The sequence below is a fragment of the Neopsephotus bourkii genome, unplaced genomic scaffold (assembly GCF_033783945.1).
Source record: "Neopsephotus bourkii isolate Nb327-2 ecotype Australia unplaced genomic scaffold, CSIRO-AGI_Nbou_v1 NB_741, whole genome shotgun sequence".
In the NCBI taxonomy this organism is placed as follows: Eukaryota; Metazoa; Chordata; class Aves; order Psittaciformes; family Psittacidae; genus Neopsephotus; species Neopsephotus bourkii.
This window is the reverse complement of record NW_026901239.1, coordinates 2,777,243-2,793,921: the sequence shown is the minus strand read 5'-3', so window position 1 is coordinate 2,793,921 and position 16,679 is coordinate 2,777,243. Positions and strand designations below refer to the sequence as shown.

Below are 16,679 nucleotides of genomic sequence, written 5' to 3'. Positions count from 1 at the left end.
ATCTCATAACATCAAGCTTGTGACCTGGGAGCCTCACAAAGCTGTGGTAAAGGTGACTCTGTGAGCACAGTCCCACCCTTCTCACCACCTCCCTGCTCCTGGAGCACATCCTTTCCTACCTACTCATTAGATTGCTAAAAGCAGACAGCACGGCAGAGCTGGATGTTGATTCGGATTCATGCAGCTTCGTTAAGGTCTTGATTACATTCCCAAATTGTGTCTCTCATTAGACTCATGCGACAGCTTTTACTAATAGAAGTTGGTCTGGCAGCCTGTTGTGATTCCTTAGCTGTTAACCAAGTCTCTTATTAGTCACCAGCTGTCCTTTGACTATAGGGTCCTTTTCACTTAAGCCCAATCAAATGGCTTCTTAAACCAAGAGAGTTTGCAAGACCTAGTGCTTAAACCAGCAATCATTTGTGCTGAATAAGGTAAACCCAGCACAGAAGGGGTAGTCCTATTTTCTGACAGAGCTATAATTTGAGGACATGAAGCTCCTCCCACTCAGAAAATCAAAGCTTTCCATCTGAGAGGAGCTTCCCATATACGAACACACCAGATGTACATGGAATGTCCCAGTCTGACAGCAGCAAGGTGGTAACGAATGGCCATGCCTCAGTTTGGGGTTTTACAAGCCTCTGGGCAAGGACCAGGTGCTAGAGCAACAGTGGGATTCCAGCTCAAACAACCCAAGGGGCTTTCATGCAATTAAAACAGTGCTCTTGGGCAAAGCAGTTGAGCAATGCAGCAGAGCATTACTAACATAAGCTAATGGCCAGGACACCCTTTAGATCACGGCACTTTCTGAAGCAGCAAGAGCAAGAACTTGTAGAATTAAAATAACACATTGAAGTCCACCACACGAAATTAACTTTTTCTACAGTGACAGATGCCATTTGATTTAAATAGTTTATATACAACTCCAGAGTGAGAAGAATGGCTTGCACACTTAACAAGTAATGAGACAATCTCAATTACTACTAATACCTGTTAAAGCTGGAATTTCTCATGACTACATCTACACCCAGTAGTACTAGGTTAGCAGGGTGCGTTTTACAAGAAGAACGAACTCCAATTTACTGTACAATTTTCTCCAGCCCAGGTTTCCCCATTAAAATGAGAATTGCTAGTGCTTCAGGGGAAAAATATAGTCTTTGGGAACTGTGTCACACTGGAAAGCACTAGAAGTTGAATTCTTGTTTTACATAAATGAACATCCCTAATCCCCAACACGAGGCTATTTAAACAGATGAAACTTGTTTTACTATTAATAAAACAGTGAAAAAGATACATGAACTTAAAGCTATTCTAGCAAATTCATTTAATGATAATATATCTAAACCAGCTACTAAACCATTTTCCCTAACATGTAAAAAAAATAAAAATATTAAATTATCTGCTTTGAAAAAGAAACAAATCAAAATAATTTCTTAAAATAAACTGTAATAGTTGCATCTCAAAGACTTCTGAGAGTACCTAAGAACATTTTTCTTTGCCTACACATCTCCGATCAGATATAACCCCCAAACCTGAAAAAAATAACCTTACCCATCCCCTTATACAGTCTCAGCAGTGGGCAAAACCTGCTTAAAAGGAGCCTGGAAGTGGCTTTATTGTTACCACATGTAGTGGGTCTCTTCTGATGGTAGAGTCTTGTTGGTGTTTCCTTTGAAAGCAGCAGGATGGCAAAATAAAAAGTACAAGAACGGAGGTGATTTTGGGGTTTTGTTTTGTGGCTGAGCAGATGCACTGTGTTTCAACTGTGCTAATTTTGAAGAAAAGAAAAAGCTGACATGTTTTTATCTTACTCATAAGGAAAGCTTAAAGCTTAAATGTGGGGGCAGAGAACTTTTCGGACAAAGCATTTAATTGTTGACTTTATGCAATAGAACAGTGGAAAGAAGAGGAAGAATTCAAAAGCCAGAAGGAGAACAAGCCAAGGAAGGTATTATAAAGGATAAACCCTAAGTTTTTCTTATGACGTAGAGAGAAAGTGGTATAGTTCCATATGTAACCTATGGGGTGATTTTGGCTGGCACTGGGAGAAGTGTCACAGCCTTATGCAGGTTAGTCACTTGGTGCACTAAGTACCATGGGTAAGAGGCCTGGTGCTGAGGCACAGCTGAGTGGAATACCTAACCAAACACAGCACCTTCCAGTGCGAGAGCTTGTCTGTAAAGGCACAGAGGCGTGACCTTGCATGTGTTATGTTTCTTTCACTGGAGCAGTTAATTTGACCTAGTAGAGCAAACCTCTGTCTGCATGGTTTAAGTGAGTCTATGGCTCATAGTGCTTCAAATCTGCACTGTACTCTGGCAAAGTTAAAACACTTACGCTCCTAAGGTCTATCAGTACTTCCCTACTGTACAGCCTGTTAACAAAACATAAACAAATCAAAATCTGGAATATACTTTCACCCTGCTATTAGTTTCCTTAGCTCGATGCCACTGAAGGAAAGCACAAAACTGCTCATGGCAGATTGGTCTGACTAAAATTTCTGATGTCTTTGTCTCTGTGTGATAGTGTTTCCCAGGCAGAGCTGTTCTAGCTGTTTAAAAGCCACAAGCTACTTAAAATGAATTTTTTAAGAAGCCATTTTCTGTGGGGAAGGAAACTCCCATCGAAACTATTCACAAGTTTCTCCACGAGAACTGGTCTCAGTTTGCATTTCTAATGCTGCCATGGGAAGCAATGACCTAAATCCTTCCAGATGTGTCACAGCAGCTTACTCCTGGCTGCTGGGCCTCTGTCAGAATAGTTATTGGTTTAAACATTTTCTTTCAGTTTTCCTGTGACACAGCTGTAGACGTGAGGAATGTTCTGATGAATCTGATACCAGAAGAGGTCTTCAATGTAGCTGAGAATACTTCAGTCAAAGTGGGAATCAGAAGAATTTGCGTGTGTATGTGTCTCGGGCTTGTTGTCCTTTAGTAACTCAGGAGGGAACAAAGAACTATGCACAGCCAAGCACAGAGCTGGTGTTATCACAGCTCGTTCAAAGTCCAAGCGGGAATTGCATGCCACTGGTAAACAGAAGAGATTGCTTAGGGAAATGGGAAGGTTTTGAGTCTCACAGATGACAAGAAATACTGCAAAGGCCTTGATGGGGAGTGTTACTGCTACAGGGATGCAGAGCTGTGGTCTCTCCAATAACAAGTGCTTCCCCCTCCTTATCTCCTTAGTGTTACTTGAACTGCATGGTGATGGTATTTTAAGTATGAGGATTTGGCCTGCTCTATTGTCAAAGGTAAATGAGTGTATGGGGCTTCAGCCATTGTCTAAAGGGTTGACAGCACCCTTGCTGTTTTGGCACCCTGGCCTTGGCTGCCAGGAGCCAGCATTTAGCACTGTGCTTTGTTTCTTCCCTGGGCCCTAGAACAAAATGGGGAGTTCCTTAGGAAGAGGATTGTCCTTGGAGCCAGGCAGTTTGCAAGTGTCCAGGGAGGGCAGCAGGGCTCCAGAGCAAAACCCAAGGGAAAAAGCAAGTGCTCCTGCTCACTTGCAGCCCACAGGGCTTTGGTATAGGCTCTGCAGAACTTGGGGGGAGCAACAGTCCCTTTCTGAACCATCACTCATTCCGGACTAGTGCAACTTCAGTCTCACTGTGACTTTACCCAAGGGAAAGCCTGCCTGTTGCTGTGGATTGCTTCATGTCCCTGTCTGGCTATGCTGGCACTTCTAGTTTAGCCCGTACATCCATGCACTGGATAGGCAACGAAGGTGGGACCCTGTGCTGTGACCCTGACTTGACACCCCAAATTGCGCTACATCCTCCGTCTGATTGAGGCTGTGTCCCTTACCCAGTGCCTGCGTTTGTGCCAAGTGGCACCAAGTCACCCCAAAGGCTGGAAGACACTTGCTATGAACATGCTGAATATTACTGAAGACTTTAAAATACAAATACTGGGAGGGGATTAACTCATATACGAGAAAACATGTATAAAACCATCCAAATCCATTAACAAATAACCTTGCTCTTTTCCTTCCTAGGTAGCTGCTTGTATGAAAACACTTCATCAGCTGAGTTTCCACCTCTGCTTGTGAGTCATGGCATCAGTGACAAAGAAAGTAAAGCCTGAATCTTGCTTCAACATATTTTGTGCTGGAGTTTATAAGCCACAAGCCTGTTAACTGGAATTTGTTCTCCTTGCATGAATACTGGTCACCACAGCCCAAGGCAAAGGCAAAGTACCACAGCATTAGGAGACCATAATTCACTGCAAGCACAAGAAGCTGACAAACCCTATCAGAAATCCCTATATGTAAAGCCCTTTTTTCTGGAGATGGGGGACACACAATGTTGTTTCATTGAACATAGGATGTATATATCAAAACGCATCTGTTCCCATAAAAAGATGAGCAAAAAGATGGGCACTGTACAAAGCTGAACATCTCACTGACTAGATATGGTTTAAGTGATTTAGAGTTGGGAAAGAAAGCAGTGAAAATCTCTTGCCATGGCAGGGCAGTGACCAGGGAAGTGGCTTTAATAAATACCACCTCCAGGAGGTCAGTAAGCCTGGCAGTCTTGCCTCTGGGTTAAGACACACAGATGGGCATACTCAAGGGAAGCTGCACATTTTCCTTTGCGTAAACAATAAAACTGGTTTAGTCATCCGCTGACTGGTGTGCTCAAGGGAGATGCAGATCTTTGAGTTCAGGAGGTATTTGCATCTGATTTGGATTTTTTTGTCTCTTTGCTTGATAAATACTGAATAAATGATGTAAACAAACATCCATGGTTTCCCATTGCTGCCTCACAACAAGCCCAAGGCTGCTATTTCTCATAGTGCTTGCCTACTGATATTATGTTGGATGGCTTTTTAGCTGCTGGATGGTGTGTGCTAGAGATGACAGCAGTCAGTCATGGATCTGCAAGTCCATGCATACAGACAGAGCATCTGCAAAATCCTGTTCTTCCTGCCTGTGGTTGAAGGGGAGGGCATTTAAGTGGTGCTTCCCTTGGATATTGATCCTTGTGGACTCTGGCAGGTGTGCTGCTTGACAGTCTTTGGGCTGAGATGCCCAAAGATGCTGGGGGTTATGTGCAGTCAAGCTCTGACAGGCAGCTGTCTCTTTCCTCTTTGGTGCTGAGCACACCTCACTACAGACTCTCACCTGCCATGGGAAGGCAATGCCTCAGAGGATGCCTTAGTGGAGTCTGCCACCTTTTGCTGTCTGATGTGGTGGCAGCTGTGTTAAGGTAGCCAGTTGCATTGGCGCTCTCCCATGGGACTTCAGGGCATGCTGGAGCCCATGTCATGAGTCATGGCTGAGGCCCTTAGCATAAGTCACAGCTCTCCCAGTTTCCGGCTGCTTGTCAGTATGAGAAATCCTATCGGCTTCCTTCTCTCTTCATCCTGCAGTGCCCAGGGCTCCCCACTGCTGCCTCATTTCATCATGCTGTGCTCCAATCTTTTCATGGACCCACCCCAGAGCTCCAAGCAAGAGCACCACAGCCTCCAGGGGATTTAGGAGAAGGGTTTCTGCTCTGCCCACAGTGCTCCATAATGATGCTCTTGCTTCCAAGCAGGATTTAGTACCTGCCACTTGTAAGTGCATTTCTCAGTATCTATGTGTGCACTTCTAACTGGCTCTTCTTATTTTAGCTATCAGCTGAGATGTTACCTTCCACCCATGTGAGAAAATGCCTATTGATTGAATGGGAGACAACCAAATGATGCGCCTGGATTTGATACTATTTTAGAGCTGCTGTATTGAAGGGATCCGGTAATGTTAGTGTTAAACCTGAGTGCATTTTATTTTGTTGCACTTTAGCAGTCAGATAGGATCAGAGCTTGTTCCTGAAGCAAGGGAGCCCTCCTAAACTATTTCAGGTAAAGCCTAAATCTGGCTGGTAAGACACAGAGAGAAGGTGGCAGGAAGGGGAAGGAACTTCACCCCTAGAAGCATCACTTTGAAGGCCCTTCAGTATCTTGGGCCTCAGAATATACAGTGTCAATGTTTATTCAGAGCTAGTTGTTGCATATTTCAATCGGCTGGTTCTTTCCAAGGCATTTCTCAAATACTTGCTGACAATTTTCTTTTGCCTAAAATTGAATTTGGGAAATCTAGGCCAGCTTTAATACAATCCCTTCTCACTGTGGGTGGCCTAAAGGAGACAAATTCTGGCACACTCATGTTCCTGTGGGAAAGATCTCCAGATGGCTTGAGTTTCTAAACCATCATGGCATGTTGTATGTGCTGTATGTCAGGCTAGAAGTGAGCTCTGATAAATCAGTCCAGCTTAAGGTTGCTGGAATGCTTGTGTGGACTCTGGGCTGATGCAGAAGGCTTGGTCCCACCCTATTCAAAGTGATTGTGAGGTGTTTTCTCCCACTGATTTGAGTAAAGATCCAAAACAGGAAACTACAGTCCTTCAGCCTAAGGGAGACTGCTATCTTGCAGGCTTTGTGTAGTGATAAAGTAAGTAAAATCAGGCCTTAAAAAGTCATAAGGAGAAAGCATAAAAGGAGCAACAGACCTTATTTCTGTCAGCTGCTGGGGGGAGTAGGAACCCACAGCCAGTGCCTTCTCCTGACTTTAACAGGACTAAGTAAGGCATGTCACCCTGAGCAGTACAGAGCTGCCTCTGCCTTCCAGCCCTGCTTAAAGCCACTCCCATGTCAGACAACAGTAGAGGAAGTCATGCTTCCTGATGTGTCTACTGTGACAGTATGGATCCAGGCCTTTGGCCTGGAAAGGGGCACATCTTTCAGAAGAGCATTCTGGCTTGCTTGGTAAAACCTAGCAAATTTACCTTTATGGATGTCACTAAATGAGGAAAGCTGATTTATGACTATGACATGAAACAAAGGCTAGATCCCTGATCTCTGTGCTGTCACCATAGTTCAAGAAAAAAACTACCTAAAAGCATGCTCCAGTAATGCTCCTTCTCTGCAGACACCACTTCTTTATCTTGAACCAGAACAGGCTCTGTTACTTGCCATCTCTCTCTTCTTGCTCCACTCACCATAAGGTCCAGACCCAGCTAACCAGCTCCACTGCCCGAGTACTTTGTGAAGAGTAATGCAGATGCACTCCCTTTGAGCTTTCCTCATGTCTTACCATGCAAAGAACTTCAACCCCCACAAGTCCCGTCCAGCTGATTTTAAGCCCAGCTTGTCTGGAGATAGACCACAGGAATATAAAAAGCTTGTAAAGCGCTGCTATCCTACAAGTTTGCAATGTGGTCATAAATGTGAAGTAAACAGTGTTGTTAAGAAAAATAGAACTGCCAGAGCTGATAGACCTCTGGAAAACATGCGCTTGAAGAGTCAGTAACCTGTGGTCTCTGCTAGGGACTCATACTCCAGTAGCTGCTATAGGTTCCAGCTCCAGACCTTGCTGTCTGGGGCATGGTCTCACAGGGGAACAGGAGTAGGTCTGTCCCAGGTGACACGGGTCTCATACTGTGGTAAGAAATGGGGAAAGGAGTGGTCTGCCAGTCTACAGCAGCAGGGCCTCACACTGCTTTTTTACTGCACTCTTGCAAGTACGGTGACTTTGGATGAGAAATAAATCTGCCTGCTGTCTGATGAGTTGCACAGAGGAGGAAAGGAGGAAAACATGTACCTAAGTTTAGAGAAGTGGGGACCTCCAGTAAGGAACAAATGTGAACAATTCTTTTGAGATGAAGCAATAAACTCAAAGGAGAGGTGTTTGCCACCTGCAAAATTAAAAGGTGTGGGGCTGTGTGTGCCCAAGTGAAATGAGTCTAAAATAACAAAGCCCCAGTTCTCCTGAGTAGCTAACAATTTGCTCTAGTTCAGTGTAATCCACTGAGAGATGAGAGAAACACAGGGATTGGCAGCTTGGGTCAGTGTTAATGAGGGAAATAAAATGATGAGACATACTTTAAATTCCACTGAGGGCATCAGCAAACTCCTTTCATCACTCTGAGATAGTGCAAGAAGTTCTTTATAATTAACTTAATTGATAATTAACCTGGAATAAAGGTGCTTCCCTTTTAATGTAAGGGAGAGTTGAAATTGGGAAACCCTCTGGGATAAAAATGCTGTGGTGACATGTGGCCACGTAACCCCAGCTGGCATCCAGGGCAGACTGGACTGTCAGCCCTTCTTCCTGGCACAAACCTCCCTCCAAAGCAGCGCTCTGGGAGGCATGGTGCCTGTAGGCTGTGGGAGGGCCTCAGCCTCCTGCCGCATTGAACTGTGGCTCCCCAGACAGCCTTTGTCTTTCAAGTGCAGGGAATCTGGCTCTTTTTCCATATAGACCAGGCCAGTCCTGAAGTTTGCCCTGTAGATAGGGCTGGAAGATGCCATGGTGGTAAGAGCATTGTTTTAGAAAGGACCTTTGCAGAAAGGTCCAGAGAAACTGTGCAACAGAAACCTTCAAGGGGCTACTACTGCTCAAGCAAAAAGGCAGAAGCTTCTCAGATGAGACAAACTAACATGCTGCAGAGGAAACAGGAAGAGTCAGACACTTCAACAGTGGTAGCAGAAGATTGCTTAAGTTAAAGTCCCCGGATAGTCCAAGAGGTAGAAAACAGCCTTGTGTGTGTATATATAATGTGTGTATCTCTTATGCTATAACAGTATAATGCTTAGGTTGCAGGAGTAACCTGGTGCTGAGACCAGGATCCCATCCAGACAGTGCTGACACAAGTATTCCTTAAAGACAGTGCAAGAGAAAGATGCTGTCTTGGCTTGATGAACTGAGAATGGACTTAGAGAGACAAGCTCAAATCTTCCCTAAAGAAAGTGCAAAAATCTCTGAACTTACACCAAAGTGCAAGCTTTAGCTCTCACAAGAAAAGGGTGAGGAGTTTTCCTTGTCATTATTTTACCAGTCTGGCCCTTGCACTAGTGTAAATGAATTGGAGCAGTTTTTCTCTTTCCCTCATCAAAAAGACTGAGGTGCAGTGGTGCCCTCCCAGGGAGGCACATGTGCAGCACCACTGTGCTGAAGGAGGAGAAAGCTGCTCTCCACTCTTTCAGCCAGAAGTAAGGCCTCTTTCTCAGCAATGACTAATGTAGGATACAGAGCACCAACAGCTAGCAGTCTGTGTGGGTTCAGTGCCAGACAAACCAGGCACAGATATTGACAAGCCAGCAGCACTGGCCTCTGCAGCCTGTGTCACACAGGCTAGAGAACACACCATAGTCCGTGAGTTAGCAGAGGTGTGTTCTTAGACCTTCCAAAACCAGCGCTAAGGCATTGCTAATGACAGGAGTGACTAGTCAGGGATATGACTTGCCAAGGGCTAGGGTGTATTTTTATTCATGGACTAAAAAGAGTAACAATCAGCATGCTGCATCCTTTTGGTATTCACATTTTTCTAAAGCAAATCTGGGGTATTTTGAGAGAGTTACAAGAAAATCAGACTGGCTGGTTCTCTGTGCAAATCAAGACATGAAATAAAGAGCTTGGGCTGCTGGGGCCTGCCCAGGACCAGGTCCCCATGCCCTCAAGCAAGCCTGCAAGGTGCTGGCAGGGCACTCTTAATTTTCCTCACAGGGGTGAATTCCTCTGGGCATCACCCTCTGGATGAGAAGGAGATCTCTTCCTGGTTCTGCCAGAGCTGCCTGGTGGGTGCAATGCTTCTCCCCAAAAGTGTGTGTGAGCTTGGAAATGATAACACATACACTGCATGCACCCATCTAGTCTCTTTCAGGGCCTGTACATACTGCAGCCCTCGCTATAGTCCAGGTAAGACCTGGGCTCTTCTCTGCATTCTGTTTTCTGCCCCAGGTTTTTTCTCAGAACATCACCTGCTGGTCCTGGGGTGCAAGCGCAGCTTGCATAGGGCAGCACCTCTCTCTCTTCCCCACCTTTGAAGCACACCCTAATCCTCTGCCTGCCTGCTGTGAGCTTTACATTATTCCGTAGGCACAAAATTCCCATGTCAGGAAGCAGAGTGGGGCAGTGCAGGATGTCCTCTCCCTTGTGTCATACAGAGGGGCTGGGGCCACCCTTGATGGGGTGGGGGTGGGCAGCATTGCCTCACTTTGTGGTCCGTCTCCCTTTACATACCCTCTGAAAGGGAAGGAGACCCTCTGGGGAATTCTAGGATCATAGAATCACAGACTGCTTCGGGTTGGAAGGAACCTTAAAGCTCATCCAGTTCCAGCCTCCTGCCAAGACTGGAACACCTTCCACTAGAGCAGGTTGCTCCAAGCCCCGTTCAACCTGGCCTTGAACACTGCCAGGGATGGGGCAGCCACAGCTTCTCTGGGCAACCTGTGCCAGGGCCTCACCACCCTCACAGGGAAGAACTTCCTAATGTCTAATCTAAATCTCCCCTCTGACACTTAGATCCATTGCCCCTTGTCCTGTCCCTACAGGCCCTTGTCAAAAGCCCCTCTCCAGATTTCTTGTTGGACCCCTTTAGGTATTGGAAAACTGTTATAAGGTCTCCTCTGGAGGGAGAGACCTTCTTTTATCCCACTGGAGGCTGAAAAAGGGAAGATCTTTATTCTGCTTTTCCAAAATTGGTATAATCCCTAAGGAAAATGGAAGGAGTTGGGCATCTCAGCATTGCAGTTTGAGAACAAACACTTTACTGATTTCACAGGGCTTAACACCAGGAGTGCTTTAAACATCAGAGGCAAGGCCAAAGGCTTTGTTGCTAAACCAACCAGGCTGCCAGTGCAGAGTACTCAAGGAAAACAAACAGTGCAGCCTCCACATATTACTAGAAAGGCATTTCCCTGTCTGAGGGAAGGGGTCAGAGGAGGAGACTTCAGGCCAGAAAGCAGCTCACAAGAAACGTGCATTTCAGAAGCGAGTCAGAGTGGCCAGCACTGTGTCACTGCATGCCCCAGCTCCACAACTGCCCTCACCAGCAGCTCTTCCACCAGAAACACCGCAGCACCGAAAGGCCAAGAGGAGTCTGCAGGGATTTCACAGGCCTCGATAGAAAGCAAACACAAAGCCCAACAGAACAAACAGAATTTGCTCAACCCCTCACATGTGGCAGTGAACAGGGAACAACTGCACAGAAAGCAAGCGCCCATAGCCTGCCTAACACATGATCCCACCTAACATAGTGCTAGAGACTGGGGCAAGCTTAAGGTGGAATTATGTGGGCTTTCTCCAAACTATCCGCAGAGGGGCCTGCTCTCAGTGGCATCTGCTACCTGCACCAACTCTGCAGTTAACTCCCAGCTTCAGCGTGGACCTTGTGTACACATTGGATGTCCAAGGACTCAGTTGGCAGCAAGAGATATGTGGGATTTTCTCTACTGTACTTCCAGTCAGCATTTTGCTCTCTTTTAAACAGCCTAGTCACAGGGATCCAGTTCAGGCTTGTGACTTTCTAGTTCAAATGCAGACTGGCTTTGGCTCACCCAGTGTCATACAGGATGCTGAAATGCCCTGTCAATGTTCAGCAATGGGTGTGGGGGATATCTGGAGCAAGAAGTGGTGTCAGGAGTCAGGATGCTGTTGGTGTAAGAGCAACCATGCTCTAACGAAGCTCCAGCAGCCTTCTGCTACCTAGCCATAAATTCCTGCACTGTTTTGTAAGCTGCCCTGTGCAGCCCTTCCAGAAGTTCTCAGCAGATAGGTACCTCCCAGGCTAGGACTGGCTTAACCACAAGTAGCATCTATATAGCAGCTCTGGCTGAAGTTTTACAAGTAGAATTTTGAAGTTGCACGTTATTAGTGTCACTTGACGTACGAGGGAAACTGAGACACGGAGGCCTGAGGACACTGCTAAAGCCAGTCCAAAGCTACAAGTGGTATGCAGCTGATCCAGTCACACAAATTCACAAAGCAGCTGCTCCCACTCTCTTTGCAGGTCTCTTCGCTGCAAAGACGCTCGGGGCAGTCATGCTGTGTGCTTTTAAGGAGCATACTAAAGGGGGAAAGCAGCCTCCTTTCTAGCCGGCTGCGCTCATCCCTGACCGGCGCTTCCCCTGCTAACAAAGCATTCCTCTTTTCCCTCCGGAGTGTTTTGCAACTGGAACGGAACGAGCGATCAAGCTCCTTTCCAAAAAGCTGCCGCCTGAATTCTCACGCCTAGCAGTGCCCCATGCGAGCACCCTTAACTTACAGACACTCTAAACGCTGGCATAGAAGATAGCAAACCCTCGGGTTTCATTTAACTGCCAGCAGTGATGGCTTGTACCCAGGGGCTCCCGTCACAGGCACGAGGCTGGGTTGGAAGGATGCGTACACATGAATTCTCAGAGGCAGTCACTTTGCAGTAGTAACACGAGGACTCCAACCCTGATTTTAGGCAGGGATCGCTTAACAAAGAGAAGCCACTTCGCTGCAGGCACGGAGCCATGCTCGCGCTACGGGGATAGCAGCCAGCATACGCTGCGCAGCAGCTAGAAGAGCTTACAGTGAGGATTTCTAGGATCACGCAGAAGCAAACAATCCCTAGCTCTTAAAATGACACATATATATACTGCTCGCAGAGAACAACATCAAGATGTCCCGGCGCTCGGAGCCGGCTGGGAAAGCTCCAGCCCCCTCCCAGCTGCGATTGATCTCCTTCGTCGCCCCCCCTCCATCATGTGATGGTCCTGCCCCAGTGATTTAAGCTGCGGGAGCTCAGCGCTGAGTCACTCCGTTTGTGGAGCGGGGGTTCTGGGGCGTCCTGCTTTGTGGGGCTGGTGTCTGCAGCATGGAGCAAGTGAGTGCTTTCTTCAAGCCGGACCCGTGCACTGAGCAGGGCTAGGGTTTAGCTGCCTGGGGGGTTCGGGCTTGGTGCCAGAGGTAGGAGGAGAGAAGGGTTAGCTGAGAGGAAGCGCTAGACTGGTACATGGCTGTGGGAGGTATAGGTAGGGCTGATCAGCTGTGTTTTATTCTCCTCTCCTGTTCTCTAGTGTGTTATCTAAGTGGGAAAGCTGTTCTAATGCATGTTTATATCCTCGAGTACTCCAAATGGCTGGGACGCTTGCAACTCTACAGTTTGAATACCCTTTTTTTTTTTTTTCCCTTGAACTTTCTTTTTGCTTCTGGAAAAATGACTTTTGGGTAAAAGGATGAAGCTACCTCAATGCAACAGCAGAGGAAAAAAGTGTATTCTAACCTACCCCTGCCTCCCTAACCTGCCTTTTGCTGTGCCCCTGGATGCTGAGGCTGTGCTTCAGTGCTGCTCTAGAAATAGAGCCAGAAGGCAATGTTGGTGCTGCAGTGGTAAGAGGCTTAGTGACTGGAGGGATTCTGACCCTAGCAGTCTGTGTATGTGCAGAGCAGGGAGGAGGCACGAGGACACAGGGCATAGGCCTGTGCAAGCCAGGCAAGGACAACAACATAATTCATTTGAGATTAGTTTCCCTTCTTCATCTGGTGTGCAGTTAAGTGGAGCTCAACACTGGGCACTTGGGCCAAGAGCGCAGGCAGCAAAGCATGATTTCAGTTGTGCCTGACCTCACCAGACAGCATCCCCCTATTAGCTGTGGGAGGCTGGTGATGTTAAGTAGTTTTCTGGGGGAGGAGAGGGGATATGTGGCTGGGGGAGTGAGTAACCTGGGTCTGAGGCAAGTTTCTCTGCAATTCAGAGATTCCTGGAAGGCTGTTTTAATTTACTGGGCTGCAGCCAGAAGTGGGCTCCACTGACCTTTCTTTCTGTGCGTAAGGCTGCTCTAGGTCAAAGCAAGAAACTTTTCTGGTGGCTCCTGTTCCTAGGGAAGGGAGAGATCTAGGGTTAAAAAAGCTTTGTAACTAACTTTAATCCTATGCTAAAGGCTCTGGCCCCTGCTGTCTTGAAAGTGCAAGCTTGCTTGTGAGGATATCTTCTGTAGCAGCTGGTAAATTAGTGCCTGAACCTTACTCCTGTTACACTGGCTTGAATTGCCTCCTTGTTAGCTTGGGTTGCCTAATGGGGTGGGAGATCCCAGTGGGGGTGTGGTGTGAACTGGGGCTCCTTGGCAGAGGGCTGAGATGGGCAGCTAACCTGAATCAGCCCCTCTGCTCACATGAAACCACAAATACGTCTGGGCCTGCCAGAGCTGGTTGATGCCATGGCCTGAGCAGGGCTGGTGGGCCTACCCTGGGACACAGTAATGCCTGTGCTTTGGCCCTGCAGGGACTGGTGGTTACTCAGCTGGACATCCAGCCTGGAGAGTGCATCAAAGTCAAAGGGAAGATCCTGTCTGATGCCAGAGGGTGAGTGACATGGTGAATGGATTGATATGGCACTGAGGGATGCATGAGCTCCTGCAGTGTTCAGCTCATCAGCACTGTGTAGCTGTGTGCTACCTCTGTTTCCCCAGGTTTGCTGTGAATGTGGGGAAGGACAGCAGCACCCTCCTGCTGCATTTCAACCCTCGCTTCGACTGTCACGGGGATGTCAACACCATTGTGTGCAATTCAAAGCAGGATGGCATGTGGGGTGAGGAGGACAGGAAGGCTGACTTTCCCTTCCAGCATGGGGACAAGACTGAGGTGAGGCCCCAGGGGTGTGTGCAAGGCCCTGGCCCACAGCATTAAAGGGCTAAGGGCACAGTTTTCCAGTGCTGCTTTGTACCTCTGGTAGAGAAGGAGCAGGCACGGAAAAGGGAATAAGCAACAGGGGAAACCAACTGTCTAGACCTGCTCTTGTTAAGTCAATGCCCAACAGCTTGGGGGTTTGAAGTGCTCTACTCTGGCCTTCCTTTGCAAGCCACACAAGTAAGAGATATTACAACACAGACCTGAGATTCAAAGTGGGTCTGCCTCATCCTTTTGTTGCAGAAGCTTGGATCTGACCTTGGGGCAGACCAAATAAGGCTCTGATGGACAGGGTGGAAGCTGAGCTAGTGAGCATAGGCTTGACACTAGGAGCCACATCTTGTCCTGCACATGAACTGCAGGTAGTGGGGAGTGAGGCTTCTGAGTGGTGGTGTATTAACCTTCATTCTTGTGGCTCTCTACAGATTTGCATCTCCTTCAATGAAATGGAGGCAACAGTGAAGCTGCCTGATGCTGAGTTCCAGTTCCCTAATCGGCTGGGCATGGAGAAAATTGAATACCTGGCTGTAGAGGGAGACTTCAAAGTCAAAGCCATTAAGTTCAGTGATCAGCTATAGCTTGGTTGGTCTGCTGTTTCCCCCCCCTCGCACAGTGAAATAAACCCAAACTTGCAATGGCTTCTTCCTCTGCTGTTTCTGCTCTAATCTGCTTGCTCCTGTGTGCGCTACACGGGTGGGCAGTGGGAAGGGGTATGTATCCATCTATGTGCCTACTTATGCTGTGGCCTTGCAGCTGGTGCTGAGGTAGACCACATGCCAGGCAAAGCATGATTTAGTGTGACTAAATCTACCTTAGTAGTAGTTGTTCCCTTGACCCTGTTTGATGCAGTGAGGGGTCCCTGGCTGTTTGGTTTCTAAACTCTGACAAGCCCCAGCCAGGAAAGCTTGAACAAGTGCATGTTGGACATGTGCTGTGCCATGTGTGGCCAAGGAGTGCTGCTCACATCCCCTTGCTGGGGTTGGGGGAGTCACAGGGAACGGTGCTTGTGCTCTTGCTAATAGCTTTGCCTTCCAAGAGCATGCCTAGCAGGATGGCACTAGTGTACTTAACGAGTAGAGAAGAGCAGGCAAGTCAGGCTAACTGCGCTTGCCAGTGGGAAGATATGGAGTGGAAGGTGAGGCCTCACAGACAACTTGGGATTGAGGTCTTTAGAGGATCCAGGCTGTCTGTGCTGCTTCATGAAATGAGGTCTTGACACTGTCAGAGACCCAGTATTGTGTTTTCCCATAAAGTCATCAGCTTAGACCATGTCAGGAGCCTGTGGGACAACGTCTGTAGCACTTGGCTGCTAAGTTCTAGGTGCGGTTTACTAGAGACACTGAATCCTGACTGCACCAAGCACAACTAGTTGCAGTTAGGCAGACAAATTAAAAAACTTAGTAAACAGTGCTTTGTGTTCAAGACCTCTTTGCTGTGTTCGTGCAATGCCTTGGAGTGTGGCTGCTGCTGCTATTGCCCAGCTGCCTGCTAGCCCTGTACCCAGCGCTGGAGTTGGGACTGTGTCAGCATCTGAGGACCTGATGAAAGGTAAACTGTGGAGTGCTGGGAGCCTGGGCAGGTTGCCCAGCTCTGGGGCTGGCTCACTGACTGCTGCAGCTTTGTGGGTGCTGCCCCAGTGCAGCCTGGCTGGTCACTGACTGCTGGTGAGATCTTCCATTGCTGAAGAGGTGGAATTTGACTCCTGATGGCTAATCTGTCTGCAGGGCTGCATTTGCTGCTCCTCTGAACAGCTGCCTAGCTGGGGGCACTACCAATCTGTAGAGTATTTCAGCCATGTGAAGGCTTTTTATGGAGAGGTTTACAGGCCTGTTGCCTGATTGTCAGCACAACTGCTGCCTGGCAGCAGCACTGCCCAGATCTGTGCTACAGCAGCTGCCCCAGAGTATTGGGGTGGGGGGAAATGGCTTTGGAGGGTGGATGGCCTGCTGATGTACTGATGTCTTATCTCTTCTACCTGATAACCCTTGTTATGGAGGCTTTCTTGCAGCTCTGCCAGAAGGGCCTGAGTTGTAGCTGTGTCTTGCCAGTCACCCTTTGGGTACAGACATGGTGACTGTGCACAGACAGGGTCTTTTCTCTCTGCTTGCCAGAGCTGATGCAGCTATGGAGAGCAAGGGACTTCGTGCAAATAAGCAGGAGGCTCTCTGGTAACTGAAGGTAAGCTAAATAATTGTACAGGCATTTAAAAAGTGAAGGCCCTTATGTTGCAGAGGCACAGGAGAGCTTACAGCTGGGTCTCTGTTCCTAGC

General features: G+C 47.6%; 1 protein-coding gene across 1 annotated transcript; it reads left to right on the top strand.

Moving 5' to 3' along the window:
• Positions 1–12,459: 12,459 nt before the first annotated feature.
• Positions 12,460–15,048, top strand: LOC133212871 (16 kDa beta-galactoside-binding lectin). Its single transcript, XM_061354698.1, has 4 exons — positions 12,460–12,607; positions 14,006–14,085; positions 14,193–14,364; positions 14,835–15,048. Exons 1-4 carry the CDS (start codon positions 12,599–12,601, stop codon positions 14,985–14,987), a joined length of 414 nt encoding a protein of 137 aa, XP_061210682.1. The 5' UTR covers positions 12,460–12,598; the 3' UTR covers positions 14,988–15,048.
• The last annotated feature ends 1,631 nt before the right edge of the window (positions 15,049–16,679 follow it).

Coding starts and splice junctions, on each gene's coding strand:
- LOC133212871 (XM_061354698.1), top strand. Junction 14,086..14,192: donor ATCCTGTCTGATGCCAGAGG/GTGAGTGACATG, acceptor CTGTTTCCCCAG/GTTTGCTGTGAATGTGGGGA. Junction 14,365..14,834: donor AGCATGGGGACAAGACTGAG/GTGAGGCCCCAG, acceptor GGCTCTCTACAG/ATTTGCATCTCCTTCAATGA.